The sequence below is a fragment of the Centrocercus urophasianus genome, unplaced genomic scaffold (genome assembly GCF_019232065.1).
Source record: "Centrocercus urophasianus isolate 14NV4802_14NV808 unplaced genomic scaffold, USGS_Curo_1.0 seq_16, whole genome shotgun sequence".
In the NCBI taxonomy this organism is placed as follows: Eukaryota; Metazoa; Chordata; class Aves; order Galliformes; family Phasianidae; genus Centrocercus; species Centrocercus urophasianus.
The window spans coordinates 37,606,207-37,622,851 of NW_024884711.1; the positions used below are offsets into that span (position 1 = coordinate 37,606,207).

Here is a 16,645-nt window from a genome sequence, read left to right on the forward strand (position 1 = left end):
TAAGAAGGGCAGAATGAACATTTTCTTTTTTCCAAAGAAAAAGTACAAAAAGCTTTCAGAATACACCTTGCAGTCTATAATCACTACAAGTTGTTTACATTTTCCTTCTCAAGTCTACTATTTCTCCCATAACTGGACTGAAAATGGAGTTGAAGTAGCACTATACTGCTGCACTAAAAATAACTGTTCCAATTAGATGCAAACAGGAAAATGTTTACAATCATACAACTAGTGAAATTCACACTTCATTTCAAACTTTTAGCCCTGCAGATTCTCTTTAACACAAGGCAGATATGTAGATCATGGAAAAATGTAACAGACTGCTATACACTCTCTACATTAACTACATCAGTTTCACATTTATGTCACAAATGTAATGCCCTACTGTTTATCTATCAAATGCTAAATAACTTATGAACACTTATGTGCTCTATGCAACAGTGAACATATTGACCAGTGGATGCCAAAATATAAAAGTTCATACACAGGACAAACTAATTTAAAAAAGAAAAATCACATTTTCTGTACAACTCATGCAAACTGTGCACAATGTGGTAACAAGAACAACATCTGCTGAAGTCTCCATTTAAGGAAGAGCTTTTAGACCAATAGCAGACTGGTATTCAGAGAAGTCTGCAGAAGTACAGCAGTCCACGGCAACATAAAATGCAAAAATTCTTCCAGCATTTCACTTTTCTTGTAACAAAGCAGGGATATTGATGTTCCAGCCAATAGCCTGACGATCAAATCCACAGGTGAAGAGGTTACATATTGGGTGATCTTCACTCCAGGCGGAGCAGCACACCATTCTTCTGTGGCCCTACAACAGATCAGGAGATGTCAGTATTACTTACAACGTTTTTGAAAGCTTCTGTGTCAACAAATTGGCAAGAGTCAAAATGGAAACTTGCTAATGCTCTACATTTTCATAAATAGAATTTGCGAATCCTAAAGGTCATAGTTATTTTCATCTGCAAGGTAAAATCTTTCTGATAATGAGACTGCTTAATGCTGGCACTGGGTCCAAAAATACAGGAGCAAACAAACAGGAGTTCCAAAACTTGAGTTTTTCACAGTATGTCTGCTATCTAATTGGCATTTTATTTACAAAAGCAAACTGAAATTTTACCACTTTTGCTTATAAAAGCAACTTTAAAACTAGAAACAATTTGCTGGCAACAACTGTCTTATGAACCTGCAAGACGAAGTGTTGATTTTTCTTTCTGTCGATCGTGTTTGTAACTCAGAAAGGATAACAGTACAGTGGGAGGAATGTCCTACTGAGCAAGAATAATGCCCTATGCATTGTTCAATAGCAACCCCCAAGGAGGATTCTGACAAGTGCTCAAGTAAAACAAATAAATAAAAAAATCCTCCATTTCTGTTGTGTCAGCTTTAATGAATACTAAGGAAAAATAAAGAAAAAAAAAAACAAAAATCACAGTAACGAAGGTAAACAAGAGGTAAACACTTAACAGCTCTTCAAACCCTTTTGTACAGTCTGTCAGCTGTATCTACATGCATCCATGATGTCCATAAAGCTTGAGCAATACAGGACAGTCAGATTCACACCAAGACATGAAAACACGTTTAAAACGCTCAAACATTTTTTTTTTCTATTTCACAGAGAAGGCAGACATTACTACCATTTTCACAAGGGGAAAAACGCCATGAAACTCAGTTCAAACACCATTTCAAATGCCAATGAAAAAAATCTACAATACGTCACTTATTTGCATGCTGGTCATTTTCAGTTACAGTCTGCATGTACAGATGAGTGTCTTTCAGCATTTCGTCAGCTTCTGCACTAAAGACATCAAACCCTATTTTTATCCTTGTATAAAGAGAAGAAGAGACATACTTTAAGGGTACAGGAACTCCATTACCTGTCTATTACTGCGAGGGAGGCGTGCTAATCGCACTCCTGACATGTCAAATAACCTAACCTGTCGGTTGTCGTGGGGAAGGGCAATGATTCTTTGGCCAACACATACATTAATCCTGTGCAGAAGAGAAAAAAAAGGCGGGTTATGCATACAACAGTGAGCCTGGCAAACAGAACTCGACAATGCACGTTTAAGACCTCAAGAAGTGATATAGCTCAATTCCTTCTGGATAGAATCCACGCCAAAAGTAAAGTGCATTAAATTGTTAAGATAGTTCATTGTGCCAGATATTCTAACAGGCTTAACTTCTGCATCCAATATAAACGTCTCAGAAAAGCAATGCATTGTATTTATTGAAAATGAATGCTGACTAAAATCTCTAGTTTATTAAACCACTTCAGACCTTTTTCAAAATCTCATAAATCTCACTGTACAATTCTAATTGCAGTGACTAAAACTAAATTTCTCTCAATTAAGAAAATAATAATTTGAAGGTCTGCTTACCTATTTACTGCAGAATCCGTACGAATGGTAGCAATAGGAGACCTCATGTTTTTCAAATCCCAAACTTTTACAGTACGGTCATCACTACCAGAAACAACATTGTCTCCCACAGTGAAAACTGCAGATGTCACAGTGCTAAACAATTAAGAGTAAAAAAGAAAACTGTCAAGTCCTGAGGTTTGTTATTAAACTAGCAAGCGATTTAAAGTTTCTGTTCCTATGCTTCCATTAGAATGTACAGCTTGTTTTTCCCCTTCTCCTTCTGTGGAAAGTCAGTCTGGAGGCATTTCTCATATTCCATTTATCCTAATGGGACAGGAAATGCATAGCTCATTAAACCTTAATTCACTTTTGAAGTTCTGTATTAATGTGAACATCAGACACCTACAACTGAATCACTAGTACCCATTAAAAGACTTCCCCATGTGAGATTGTAACCAATGCTATTTTTAAATCCATCTAAACATGGTACTACACACAAGCACAGAGCTTCCAGAGTAACTCTGCTAGCAGCAGCTATCTCAATCTAATAATTTCAAATTCTGATTTTAATCCCTGTTTTACAAGTAGCTTAATTCTAAGTCAGATAAGACACATGGCAAGTAGTAATATCAAGAAGCATGAGCAGCCAATCCTTTAAACGTCACTCACTATGGCTACAAATGGGCAGTCAGCCAGAGAATGACTATCAAGAACCTTTCTATTAAATAGAAACACAAACTACTCCTTCCAGGAACCATATTTTATGTACTTTTATGTATATGTAATTGTTAAATATTCATTCTATTCACATACACAAAGGATTTTATTACATTTGGATTTTATACTTTCCAAGAACAGCACACTGCTGAGCTCAACTGAAAAATTCTCATGACTTCTTTTCTACATCTTTTACCTATTATTTCATAGTAAGCAATTAACACTTTTGTACTGTTTTCAGTTAAACACTACGCAGATTCTCAAATGAAAACCAATTATTTTCTGTGCTCAGAGCACACTAGCAAAGCATTTTTGGCTGCGCCTAAAATCATTAGGGAGGCTTCTCAACTCTGCTTCTACAGAACTGATTTAATGACCTATCTTGTAACTGGGGTCACGCATATCAATTTCTTAGAATTTAGTGATTTTAATTTAAGTTGTCAGTCGTTACTGTCACTTTGGTTGTTCTGCAGAAATTTGAATTCATGTCCTATCCAAACTGCTGATTGAAATTAGCATTAGCCAGGTCACAATGGACCAGTTTATGTGAGCCTCTTAATTTAAATTGACACCAAATTAAGTTTTAATTAGGATGAAGGTCCACTTTACTCATGACACCAAGCTTCCTAATGCATTATCAGAGTGCAGCTAAGCTATCAGAGAGATGCTTATAACAAGAATCAAGAGGTCTTCACCTAATCTTCTGGAATTCATGAACCAAAAGACAAAAAGCCAAAAGATACGTGAAGGCCACAGCAGATGAATCTTTCTAGAGGCACTTTTGCATTTGGGAAGATAATTCATTCACACAATCAAATTAATGCAGACTAGAGCTTGAGTGTTCTTTGCACACAACTTGATTTCCGCTTGCCTAACCTACACAAATCTTACTAATTTTCTTCATTTATTTTCTCACCAGTTCTTCACATAAGCTGCAAAAAAAAAAAAAAAAATGCTTCACACCTCCATATTGCTGCAGCACATTGAAATAAGGTTTAGAACTTTCACACTATTAAACCTGTACACTTCACACACACTGTGAGCCCTCCTTATACATGGCAGTATGAAGAATTCAAGTCATGGAAAGGCTCCACGTGAGTGAATACACACACAGTATTTTAGTATTCTGCTACCAACACACAGATATGATCTGTTTTCCCATCATACATTTTATTCCAATTATAGCTGGAATATGTTCTGAAACTGCCTTAAAATAACCCTCCAATTTTGGATGCTTTTTTCCACAACTTTAAACAGTTTTCCAGCTTCTTTGATCTCATATTGGTTCTCCTTTATCGCTTATCACTGTCAAACATAGTTAAGTCTTTTTGACCACATAAAGTTCTCTTTCTTAGATTTATCATCTTTCAAATGAAAACAGTCAAAGCCATTGCCATGCAAACAGAATGTCAGTCCTAGATTAGCTCAATCCTTCCTGCTCCTGTCAAAAGAAAATGATTTTCAAAATAAAACAAAATCTTCGTCTGTACTACTTTCAGTTTAACTATTCATACAGATGCTACTGAGCGCATCAGGAGAAAGCCTGTAAAACAGAAGAGCTGTGAAGCTCCCCCTGTAGCACTCTGATGACTGGGTAAAGGATAGAAAGGCAAAAGAAAGTCCTGGAGCTGTTGGAGCAGGTCTAGAGGAGGGCCACGAAGACTATCAGAGGGCTGGAGCACCTCAACTCCTCTGTGAGGACAGGCTGAGAGAGCTGGGGCTCTTCAGCCTGGAGAAGAGAAGGCCTGGGGGACTCATAGCAGCCTTCCAGTACCTGAAGGGGGTCTACAGGAAAGCTGGGGAGGGACTTTTGGTAACGGCATGTAGTGACAGGACGTGCGGAAATGGTTTTAAACTGGAAGAGTTTAATATCTAGTCTGATTTAGATTAGATATTAGGAAGAAATTCTTTACTGTGAGGGTGGTGAGACACTGGAACAGGTTGCCCAGAGAGGTTGTGGATGTCCACTCCATGGAAGCATTCATGGCGAGGCTGGATTGGGCTTTGAGCAACCTGGTCTGGTGGGAGGTGTCCCTGTCTATAGCAGGGGGTTGGAACTAGGTGATCTTAATGGTCCCTTCCAAACCAAACCACTCTATGATTCTATGAAAAGGAAGACTGCCTTGCATTTTTCCACGACACCTTGACAAGTGTGTTTAGTAGTCTTCATCCACTGACTACCATCCCAAAATTCATCACTGAAAGGCACTGCTGACTGGGATATGCACTGTTTGCAAGCACAAGTGACTACAGAAATAGCCTTTCTTGTTAAAAGCTCAGAAATCAAAGACTAGATGTAAAAGCCCTACTTACTGCAAAATAGCAACAAGAAAGCCTACTTCCTGAGTAGCAAGCAAAGGAAAGTCTGTGATAGGAAGAAATAAGTTGACAGAGCAGCCAATACACCAAAAACCTTTCGGTATTGCCTGACTCCACTTGCATCAAAACATTAAAAGACATCGATCTGCATTTTCACTTGGCCATTTTTACTTTCCATCATTAGTAATCTTCAGTTTGTTCTATCTAAACTTAAACCTGTGGTTAACATATCCTTGGCTACATTAATAAAAAGTGTCAACAAAAGATCATCAACCCTTGTTAAGGGAATGCTAGAAGACATTAGGTTTTTAATAAATCAAACAGATGACAGGTATCGTAGGACAGTGGGGAAAAAAAGCCTGGCAAAAAAGAAGCAGTCTTATGACACTTCAAACCATGGGTCCCAGGAGGAGTTTGGTGTGCTACAACTATTCTCCAGAAAAGCTTCAGCCTCTGCCAAACCCCAGCAAAACTCATTTATCTTGTCGTAGGGAGCAGCCGAGCGTGTACTTCCAGCTGACAGCGCGGCACTTCCTCACCACACACCACTGCCCGGCCTCGAACATTCTGCTCCCTCCGTGGGTCTCAATCAACAGAAATACTGAAGTGCTAGCACTCCTCATTAGGCCGAACAGCTGTCTCCCCAGTCATACTGAGACACAAAACTGTTTTGCATAACAATCTGCTGAAATTTCACACACAGGGAGAAAAAAAAAGTGATGTTGAAAATGTTGGACCATGAAATGCTGATGCAGAACACTTACTGGCAATGCATCCAAAAAAAAAAAAAAAAAAAAAAAAGTGAGCACTTCTGTTTCCATTTTGATTTGCAACCCATACTGGGATTTACAGTTGAATACTTGGAGAAAACATGCTTTCCTGGCAGCAGAACTAGCAGGCACATGGACTAAGTTCATGAGTGCTAACAGGCATAAGGGACTAAATTCTGGAGGAAATGAACTAAGAGAGCTTTCAGATAAATATGTACACTAAATCATAGTTAAAAAACAACATTTAAGTGTTCAAATACGGGTCTTACATTGTAAGTGGTAACATTCAGGAACTAAATCTAAAGAAAAATGTATATTCTATTAGGGGAATAAAGCGCATCCTTACACAAAGCAGCCCACAGCCTGAGGGGAAGCCAGGAACTGGGTTTAAAACCCACCCATCTATACCCATAGATGCCAGCCAAAAGGACTGCTGCCCTGGCCACGTAAATACCCTGTGAGGAACACACCAATACCTCCACATCTGAGTGCATAGTTAGGTTTTAGGAGTGCTAAAGGACCTCAATGCCCAGAAGACATAGGGAATTGTATGCTTAAGTCTATTTCTGAGTTTATCTCCCAATATGAGCAGAGCTTTTTCCTCCAACTTGAGAAAGGCTAAGAACAAGCTATGAAAAAGTAACATAGAAAAGGTGGGAGTTCAGAGACTGTTGTTAGCACTGAAATGTCATTTTCTAGCAACTAAATCAGCAACGCCTATTCCAGAGATATGTGCTTCATGATACCCAAGAGAAAACAACAAATATCTCCTTTTCTTTCTAGCTTTCTTAAAATAATAAAATGATGCAGTACTGAAAACCAATCAGTAGCTTTTATGAGAATTACTCAATGGCAAGTTAGCAAATTAGTTATGGTGTCTTTAAAATCAATTTCATTACCTTTAGGATGGAATAAAAAAGGTTCATTTATCCCTGCAGTATTGCTGCATACATTATGTAAGCTTTAGAACAACAAAACACTATACAGTGTTAGACTCCACTGAACAGGATACAAAGAAAAGGTCTTTGGCCACACTCTTATGTGGGTAAATTAAAAAAAATATATATACACACACACACAGAGCACTTTTTAGAGCATGCATTCATAAACAGAGTTTAGATTGGCTCTGGGCAGCCTTGTCTAGTGACCCTGGTGACCCTGCACATGGCAGGGGGATTGAAAGTAGATGATCATCGTGCTCATTTTCAACCCACATCTGCCCACATCTTTTTTTGAAGTGACTAAAATGCCTAACATGAAGGGCATTCAAAATTTGTATGTTACATATCCAATCCCCTAACATAAAACGTGTAATGGATTTTCTTATTTTACCTTTTAACTTCAATTCCTTACTCTTCTAGCTTAAAGAGGGCATGCCACTGGTTATACAGCAGAGAACTGGCTAAGGTAGGATCAGTCACTTCAAACTTTTAAGTAGTATTTCCTGTAGGAAAACCTCCTTGCAACTGATTTTCACCACAATCCTATGCACATTTCTTTCATAGGGCGCAGCAATTAAAAGTCATTAGCTTTTCATTATTTTCTTAAAATAAAGATGAAAAAGTATTTCAAAAACAGAAGCAGTCTAATTTTCCTCATTAAAAAGTTACAGAACCTAATATCAACTCCATAACCTCATATTTTAATGCCTTCCCCTCATAGTTTGACTATATATTATAAGTTGTAAGTTGACTACTACTAATCATTGTGCAGTAATTCAAGTCATGTTGCCTTTATATGAACATGGCAGTGACAGCCTAATGAAACAATTTTTAGGAAACAGAACAAGGCAGTACCACTAAAGTAACAGAAGAATTATGTAGTTAGTCAGAAAGGTTTGGGAGAAAGCTGAGAAAAATTCTGCACTTCCAACAGAAGCTGAACCGAAACCAACTCATGGGGAATGATTAAGAGCAGTAGAAAAAATGGGAGGTAAAGTATCACTGATGGCAGGAACAGCTAAGGTAGGAACAGGAATATCTTCAGAGGAACCAGTCTTTAAACTGGTTGAACTCCATTGAGAGCAGCAAATTGGTGACATTTTGTTTGTCATAGGAAGCCTGTAAATACTTCCTTCTCACTGCACAGATTTTAGTCAAAGATGCAGAACTTGTATGTAAAACAGCATGCAGTTACACATTCATTTCACTAAGTAAGACACATCAGAGAGAATGAGAATTAAATCTTGAGGAACAAAGAATCAGGGAAAGCCTGCTGACCTTAGCAAACCTGAGTGCCCATGAAAATAAAAGAACTATTAGTATCTAAAGAAATCCATTTTGAAATTAATTCCAAATTCACTAAATATCAGAATTCAGCCCAGCATTCTAATGAAATCAAATATTTTTACATCTTTTTAATTCAGATTTTCCAGCAATCGTAGGATTTACAAGATAAAAAGTTGAAGAGGCAAGACATATTTGCTCTTCACTAGCTTCACAGTTCTCACAATAAACAGGAAGGGGAACGGCTGTTTACGAGGGTTGATAGAGATAGGACAAGGGGCAGTGGTCTTAAGCTGACACTAGGGAGGTTTAGGTTAGATATTAGGAGGAAGTTTTTCATTCAGAGAGTGGCGACACACTGGAACAGGTTGCCCAAGGAGGCTGTGGATGCCCCATCCCTGCAGGCATTCAAGGCCAGGCTGGATGTGGCTCTGGGCAGCCTGGTCTGCTGGTTGGCGACCTGCACACAGCAAGGGGGGGGGAACTGGATGAGCATTGCGGTCCTTTTCAACCCAGGCCATTCTGTGGTTCTATGATCTAGCTGATATACTGGAGCTTTCCATTCCTCTCCTAGAACCACACAATCTTAATGAAGGAAGGAGGAATGCAGTAGTCAGGAAGTCCTACAAGCCACCACCCACTGCAGCGCAGCACTGGGGCTAGAACTAAATGATTTCTGAGGGCCTTTCCAACCCAAGCCATTCTAGCATAATTTCTGGAAGGCTCTAACCTAGGAAGTCCATTCAATTAACATGGAACAAGTGAGTGGATGGATGATGACATAAACATGAGCTTTTCCAAGGGTTCTGATAGACATCTCATAGATAGATAGGGATTAACAGTACTAGGAATAAAAGTTTGTTGTGGTGCACACACAAAATGCAGAGAAAAAGCATATTTAATTAAAAATTAGTATTATTTCCACACTAATTCATATTTTTAAACCTGTAGGAAATAACAAGTGAGGGAAACTGGAGGTGCACCAAACCTAAGATAAAATGTGACACAAGTTAGGAACTGAAACAGTCATATACAAGGAAAAGGTCAACAAAGTTTACAGATCTTCAAAAGATAACCTGAATGCCCTTTAGGGACTCAGCTGAATGCAGGCTTAAAGTACAGAAGTATTATTCAGGTACTGACTTGGCCTCTGGATTAGTAAATGCCAAAACATGTTGGAAAACATGCTTTGTTTATAAAAAACAAATAAATGAAACCTTTATCATCACCTAAATATCTATTAATACAGAATGCAAAACTCTTTCATATTAAAAAGGCAAGATAAAATCCAGTTACCAGAAATTGAAGCTAGTCCAACTAGGAAAGCACAAAAAGTTTAACAGGGAGATTAAATACTGGAATGAGCAACTTACAGGATTTACCAAGGCCTAAGTTAAAATCATTATCACTAGAAGAGCCTCATCTTCAATCGGACAAGTCCACTACAACTAATTCAAAACATCAAAAGGCATCAGTGTAAGAAGGCCAGCACAGTGGTGACAGTCACAACAGGCTCCTTCTGCCTTTGCTGAAGAATGATTTATTTTCTTGGACTGTAGCAGAACTGTGACAGCAGTAAACTACAAGAAACAGCCCACTTTTAACAGTGAACAGTTATATGCTCAAATACCAAAGTAACAGGTAATTCTTAGTCCATTTACTTTAAATACAAACAGTCCCTCATCACTGGCATACATACTTACTTTGAGAGCATATCACTGTATAGTACAAGGCAATGCACAGTAATTGTTTATCATTTTTTTAAGCCAATTAGCTTTATAAAATCATACTCAGCATGTAAGTCTCTTAGCCTCTCAACATCAGTATCATTGCATTATATCTCTAATAAATCATGTGCCATTTTGACTAAATCTTAAATCTGATTCATTACAGCTACTAAGGAAGGAATTTGAAATTACACTATCCACCTATGCCTTTAATAAGCAAACAGACACAAAGTATAAAATGGCAGTGAAAAAAAGCAAATCTCATCAGGTTTGAATCCTTGGTTTTCTGTCTAATTTCCAAAACTAAAAATTGCTCTTGGAACCAGGAATCATGTGCCTGAAGCAAAGTTTAAGAGACAGAAGTGGTAGGGTGGTCAGCTATCACCCGACTTCAGAGGCTGGAGCTCTGAGCCTCTTTTTGAGGGAAGTTTTTTGGAAGCTGTGAGCTGGAGCTATGGACACCCAGTCTGGCAGTCATGGCAGAGCTGTGGTGCCATCTGCTGACAGGTCTGCTGCCTCTGCTCACAGGCTCCACAGACACTGAAGTATTTAGTAAAAACTGTTTTTCCTCTTCAGATTCACATTTTAGTTCCAGTGCATTGAGAAGCACTCACGCCCAATGCAAGCCTTTTACAGCATCCAAGAGAGAAGCCAGCTGCAGTATCAAGTGCAGCACAAAGGAATGAAACTTCTGAACCACTGTGCATTGCTAGGATTTGATGATGGTTTGGATCTCAGATCAGTACAAAAAGGCAGGAACAATCTTAACTGTATGTGTGAAAAAAATCTGATTTTCAGAGAAAACTCCTAACTATTCTCTTTGAAACGTTACGTAGCACTACTTTGTTTTCAAGCCAGCAGCCATAGCTTATGGTGTGATATTATTTATACATTATATCTAGATAAAATTTATAATTAAAGGTGATTTAAGGTATGAGGATAGTTAGTTGATTTTTGTGTGTGTGTGTGTGTGTGTGTTAGTTATGCTCGTAGATTAGGGGTAATACAGTTGATCAGACATTTTCTCTGCTTGTCACAATACATGAAATAAATCACCACACTACAGAACATTAAGGACAGATGGGACCTCCGAGAGGTAACAGGGCAGCTTGGGTTGGAAGGAACCTTAAAGATCATCGAGTTCCAAACCCTGCTGTGGGCAGAGTCACCACCCACCAGCTCAGGCTGCCCAGGGCTGCATCCAGCCTGGCCTTAAACACCTCCAGGGATGGGGTAGCCTATTCCACTGCCTCATCACCCTCTGAATAAAGAATTTCCTCCTTGCACCTATCTAAATCTCCCTTCTTTCAGTTTAAAGCCATTCTCCCTTGTCCTATCATCTATCAGATGATGTAAATAGTCAGTCCCCCACCTGCTTGTAAGTTCTCTTTAAGTACTGAAAGGCCACAGTGAGGTATCTTGTCCAAATTAAACAAGCCCAGTTCCTTCAACCTTGCTTCACAAGAGATGAGCCCCTCTAGTCACCAGTACGGCCCTCCTCTGGACCCACTCCAACAGCTCTGTATCGCTCTGCATCTTTTTTACATTGGGAGCCCAGTATTCCAGATGCGGCCTCACAGGTGCAGAGCAGAGGGGAGCAACTACTTCTCTTGCCCTGCTGGCCACTCCTCTTGTGGTGCAGCTGAGGATACATTTGACTTTCTGGGCTGCAAGCACACGTTGCTGCCTCATGTACAGCTTTTTGTCCACAGCTCATCTGGTCTGTGAAAGCAGGTCTTACAGTGTAGGAAAGTTAACTTAGTACCTCAAAAAGAGAATATAAACAGTTTTGTTCATATTAGCAACCAAGTACATTTATAACTTGTAAAAAATAAAAATATTAAAAAGAAATTGAAGAAACTGCCACTTACTCTGTGTGGCCCTGAAAGACATTCACAGAATGGATAGAAGGATCTCTGAAATCCCACAGGCGGAAGGTTGTATCACGTGAGGATGTCACCACAAGACGCTGGGTGGGATGGGTACAACAGTGTGTTAGCTCTTGGTCATGCCCTACAATCACAGATGAGAACATATAAGGTAGTGAAAACAAGACCTTTCATTTCCACACGTGCTTGGAACGGAATGCTGATAGCCTCTTTTAAACAATCAGTAAAAGTGTACTAATTATTTTAAACTCTGATGCTGCTTGTTGATGCCAAGTTTAGAACTATACTTAAAACCAAAAAAGTGCTACTCATTTCACATGATGATTAAGAAACTGCTGCTACTTAATATGCCATAAAGACAACAGAAATACTTTGCAAGAATGAAAATTTGGCTATATTCAGTTTAAAACAACTGCTCTGTTGGCTCTATCACACGCTTGAAAGAACACAAAGTCATGCTCTGTGAATTTACAAGGTTGGAATTTTAGAAACCACTGCAACACCAAGCAGCAAGGTAAGTTGCTCACCATATTCACGCCATACTTCAGAGATACAACTTTCACAATAAGGGATCCCCATAAAAATAAACCATCAATTATACCTTTTTTGAGTGAAGAAATACCTGTAAGAGAATGGACTAATTCAGAAGTCTCTACATCATACAGGTTTGCTGTCCTATCCCATGAAGCTGTCACTGCTTGCTTCCCCCCAACAAGCCAATCAGCTGCTATGACCACTCCTTGATGACTTTTGAGTGAAGTTAACGGAGCTCTAACAGTGGGACAATCGCTAGAACCATCTCCATCTCCATCTGGTTCATCTTTATCTGAGAACTCAAATTCATCTTCTCCAGACACTTGCTATAAAATTCAAGAGGAAAAAAGAATAAAAACAAATGGAAAAGAATGCCTCTAAGGTTTTTTTTTACATTTTACAGTGTAAATGCTTCCAACTCCATGTAACATGAATGTGGGTAGTGAATTCTGCAGAACCTCGTCTATTTAAGTGCCTACTTCAAAATCATAGTTGAAGGGAAAAGACAGTTGAATTAAATGAATTTTTAATAACTTCTTCATTTTAAAATCTCTATTGAACTGTTTAAATATCTGTCCAACATATAGTCTGGCAAGCCTCTTCTGTAATTCCTCTCCCTATATTACCCATGAGTTTCATTCCCATGCATATTATCAAGAGACTTTTCCCTTTAAATTTTTAAAGGCACCGGTCTTAATCTTTGGGAAGACAACCATTTAGAGTCGTGTTTTTATCTGTTAGAATCAATATCTTGGCATTGCCTTTTGGTCTTTAAATAACGTATCCTGTATGTAAACTGGATACGAAAGAAAAGCATTGATCTTTGAACCCCACATTACTCACGCAAGACAAACGCACTCCTCTTTCACTATTTTTGGATGGGAAAAGGTAACATTTGCACTGCTCTTTCAAAATAAAAATTCCAAATCAACTCATCTGAATCAAGCATTTGCCATGCAGAAATCTATCCACGCATTTCATATCACATGGCCACCTCTTGCCCCTACTTCATTTACTGAGAAGCTCATGCTACAAACTACATCTGTCTTCACAATTCAGTAAGGCTGATTTGAAGCTGCATACAGCATTTGCCAGCCAGAAAATGTTGTCCACAGGCTTTTTATTTTTCTTCCAGTCAGCAATATCCAGACTGTGATTAATGCTGGCAAAGGTCAATTAGAAATCATATTAAATATATGGTTCAGAAAATGCCAAAGATACACACTTTATCATCAACTTTGAATTCATAGCAACTACAGTTTATTCAAATACCTCAGTGAGGTATGTGACAAAAACTTAAGAAGTTCAGAAATAATTTTATTATTATTTGTGATTATAATTAATTGTTATGAAAAACTGCACTTGCCACTTCATTTACTTATACCTTATATGCTTATTACCTTAATTGACTTTTTTTCAAGGTAGCTGGGCATTGTAGTTTCTTCAGAAACATGAAAGGAATTACTTTTTCTTTTTTTAAAGATACAGAAATATACATATTCAAATAAAACCTTAAACCCCCACCTTCTGCAATCCTGAAATCACGTAATTTTTAATTATGTATAAATGTAATGCTCAGTACTACCATAACACCCATATCCAATGAAATTGCTGTGCAATTAGTTTAGTTGCAGCAAGTTGATTGCTTACATTGCAGTCTGCAGTTGGCTGAGGTGTAGGCAACTGTACTATGTATCTCCAGATGTGAGCTGTCTGGTCTCCAGATGCTGCACAGGGAAAAGAAAGCAAAAAAAGAAATGGAGGGGGAGAGAGAAAGGGAGCACTGATTAAATTTGAGAATTTCTATGAACAATCAAAACAAGCTTTCATGTTACATATTTGGCAATACTGTTTGCATGGCATCTTTTTAACAGACACTGTTACAACCTTTTTGGTAAGCAAGTCTCAATATTAATGAAACGGTTACTTCCCTGACTTCAACACAGATGAGAACAAAACTCATGTAAAAATTTAATTAGCTACCAAAATGATCATTGCTGCAGTGAAAATATCCACTTAAATCCTACAAATCAGAACACTAATTTCACTGCTTTTCTAATAAATTGGATTTGAAGAAAGTATTTTATACATCAAGTACCATCTTTCATATGCTATTTCCCAAATATGCTGAAGTTCCTCTTCATTCAATGATTTCATCTACTAAATGTTTCTAGCCCATTTTTTATGAGAAAGCCAAAACAGCAGGAGTGAAACTATTCAGCCTTTACATTAAGCAACTCAGCTTAACTGGTACCAGTTCACAGCTCAGTAGTTGATTTCAGGATCTACTGTTTTTGAAAGAGATTTATCCATTACTAACCAAGATTTTCTTTGCTATGGACAAAACAAACATGTTTCTAATACTCAGGAGCAGCACTGAGAGTCCTACATTGAGGTGAAAAGCAGTTTGTTATGCATGTGCACAGGCTTGGCACATAAACCATAAAAAATGCGTTTAAAAAATTTCTTATGTGAAAGACCAAGAAGGGTAGAAGACAGCTCATTAACTCTGAATGATTTCTGGGACAGCAAGTCAGCTTGCATAATATTGTTTATGGTACTCCAACACTGACTACAGGTAGCATATGTAAACAGGAAAATCTAAGCAGTCACACCTCTTTAATCCTAAGCGTACTGCAGCAATTGCTGGGCTGCACAGTCCACAGCATTAAACACATGAGATCACCTGCAAACTCAAATTTGTACTGATGTTGACTCTCTGTCCTGAAAACATCCTTACACTACCATTTGTGTTTTCATTTTTTCTTGTGCATATTCAGTAACTTTTACTTTACTTCCAGAAACATTAAGTAATTCAAAAGTATTAAGATGTACGATTCCAAGTGACCAAGCACAAATGTCAGTATGGCATGATAAACATAGATAGAATGATGTAGGTCTGATTTCTTATTCCTTAAAAAATAACGATATAATCAACAGTGGTACTGACAAAGTAGAAGAGAGAGGCCCCTACAACACCAAAAAGACAGTAGGAAATGACACACTTATTTTTCCAAAATGATTAAATAGACGCTAAATGAAAAAAGCCATACCTGTAAGAGCCACTTGCTCAGTTGGATGAAACTTTATCGAGTTTACTGCAAAAAACAAAGCAGAGCTTTAAGCTAGTGTACTAAAAGAATTACTTCACAATGTTTTACCATTACAAGCATTGAGACATCAAGAAGCCTTCAGTTTTAATTGACTTTTTGTAGGATTGCAACCCCTTAGTTAAGAGAAACCATAATATTGGAGCACATAAGCCTATGCAGTATCAACAAAGCAGTCATAGAATGACTTGGGTTGGAAAGGTCCTTTGAGATTTAGTTTCAGAAAGTCAATCACAGATACCACAATATACATTTTCTAGCAAATTATTTCCTGAACCTACTACAAGTGTTTCATGTTAAAGAGGACAAACAAACTACATTCAAGCAATTGTGTGCAAGCTGATTGGAAATAATGCTCTAGATTTCCATAAGGTGAATTTAATTATTCATAACTATTCCTAACCTAATCATTAAACTTCCTCATTGTTGCTATAGACTGCAAGAACAAATGCCTAAAGATCCAATGCAAATAACAAATTAGATTTCAGTCCTGCAACTACATGTAATTGAAGCACGATTGTTTTAAAATACAACCCTGCAAGAATTCTGTCAGCCTACAAAGCTGCTCTTCATTTTTTATTTCAATGAATAAGATTTAATTACATTACTAAGCGTTTTTAATTGCTAAACCCATAAGCTTCGCTTCAACAGTTGGAGAAAGAACTTAAAAATCATTTGTGTTCATCATTTAAGTAAAATAGATGCCTATGCTCTCAGAAGAATGCTGGAATTTGCTTAGTATTGAGTTGAAAAAGATACTCATTGTTCACACTAAATCACCTCAATAGTGTAATAACTGCTGACATCCAACATTTCAACTGTCACACATAAGCAAGTGAACAAAGTTTTACTAAATGGAAGCTACATAAACTAGAATGTAACACTGTTCTTTTTTTCTTTGGTTTGAACAGTTTACACATATCTATTTAAACATAGTTTAGAGCCTTTTGTTGATTTCATCATTATCCAAGTAGCAATTGAT

The 16,645-nt window shown here is 37.8% G+C and overlaps 1 protein-coding gene across 3 annotated transcripts in view; it reads right to left on the bottom strand.

Moving 5' to 3' along the window:
- Positions 1–248: 248 nt before the first annotated feature.
- WDR37 (WD repeat domain 37) overlaps positions 249–16,645 on the bottom strand; it is a 36,025-nt gene continuing 19,628 nt past the window's right edge. For all 3 annotated transcript variants that reach the window (XM_042817183.1, XM_042817184.1, XM_042817185.1), the window contains 7 exons: positions 15,607–15,651; positions 14,204–14,280; positions 12,642–12,879; positions 12,002–12,143; positions 2,391–2,525; positions 1,887–2,001; positions 249–820 (listed from right to left, as the gene is read on the bottom strand). In XM_042817183.1, the coding sequence (XP_042673117.1) occupies positions 689–820; positions 1,887–2,001; positions 2,391–2,525; positions 12,002–12,143; positions 12,642–12,879; positions 14,204–14,280; positions 15,607–15,651 (884 nt within the window). In that variant the 3' untranslated portion in view covers positions 249–688. The remainder of the gene's footprint in view (positions 821–1,886; positions 2,002–2,390; positions 2,526–12,001; positions 12,144–12,641; positions 12,880–14,203; positions 14,281–15,606; positions 15,652–16,645) is intronic.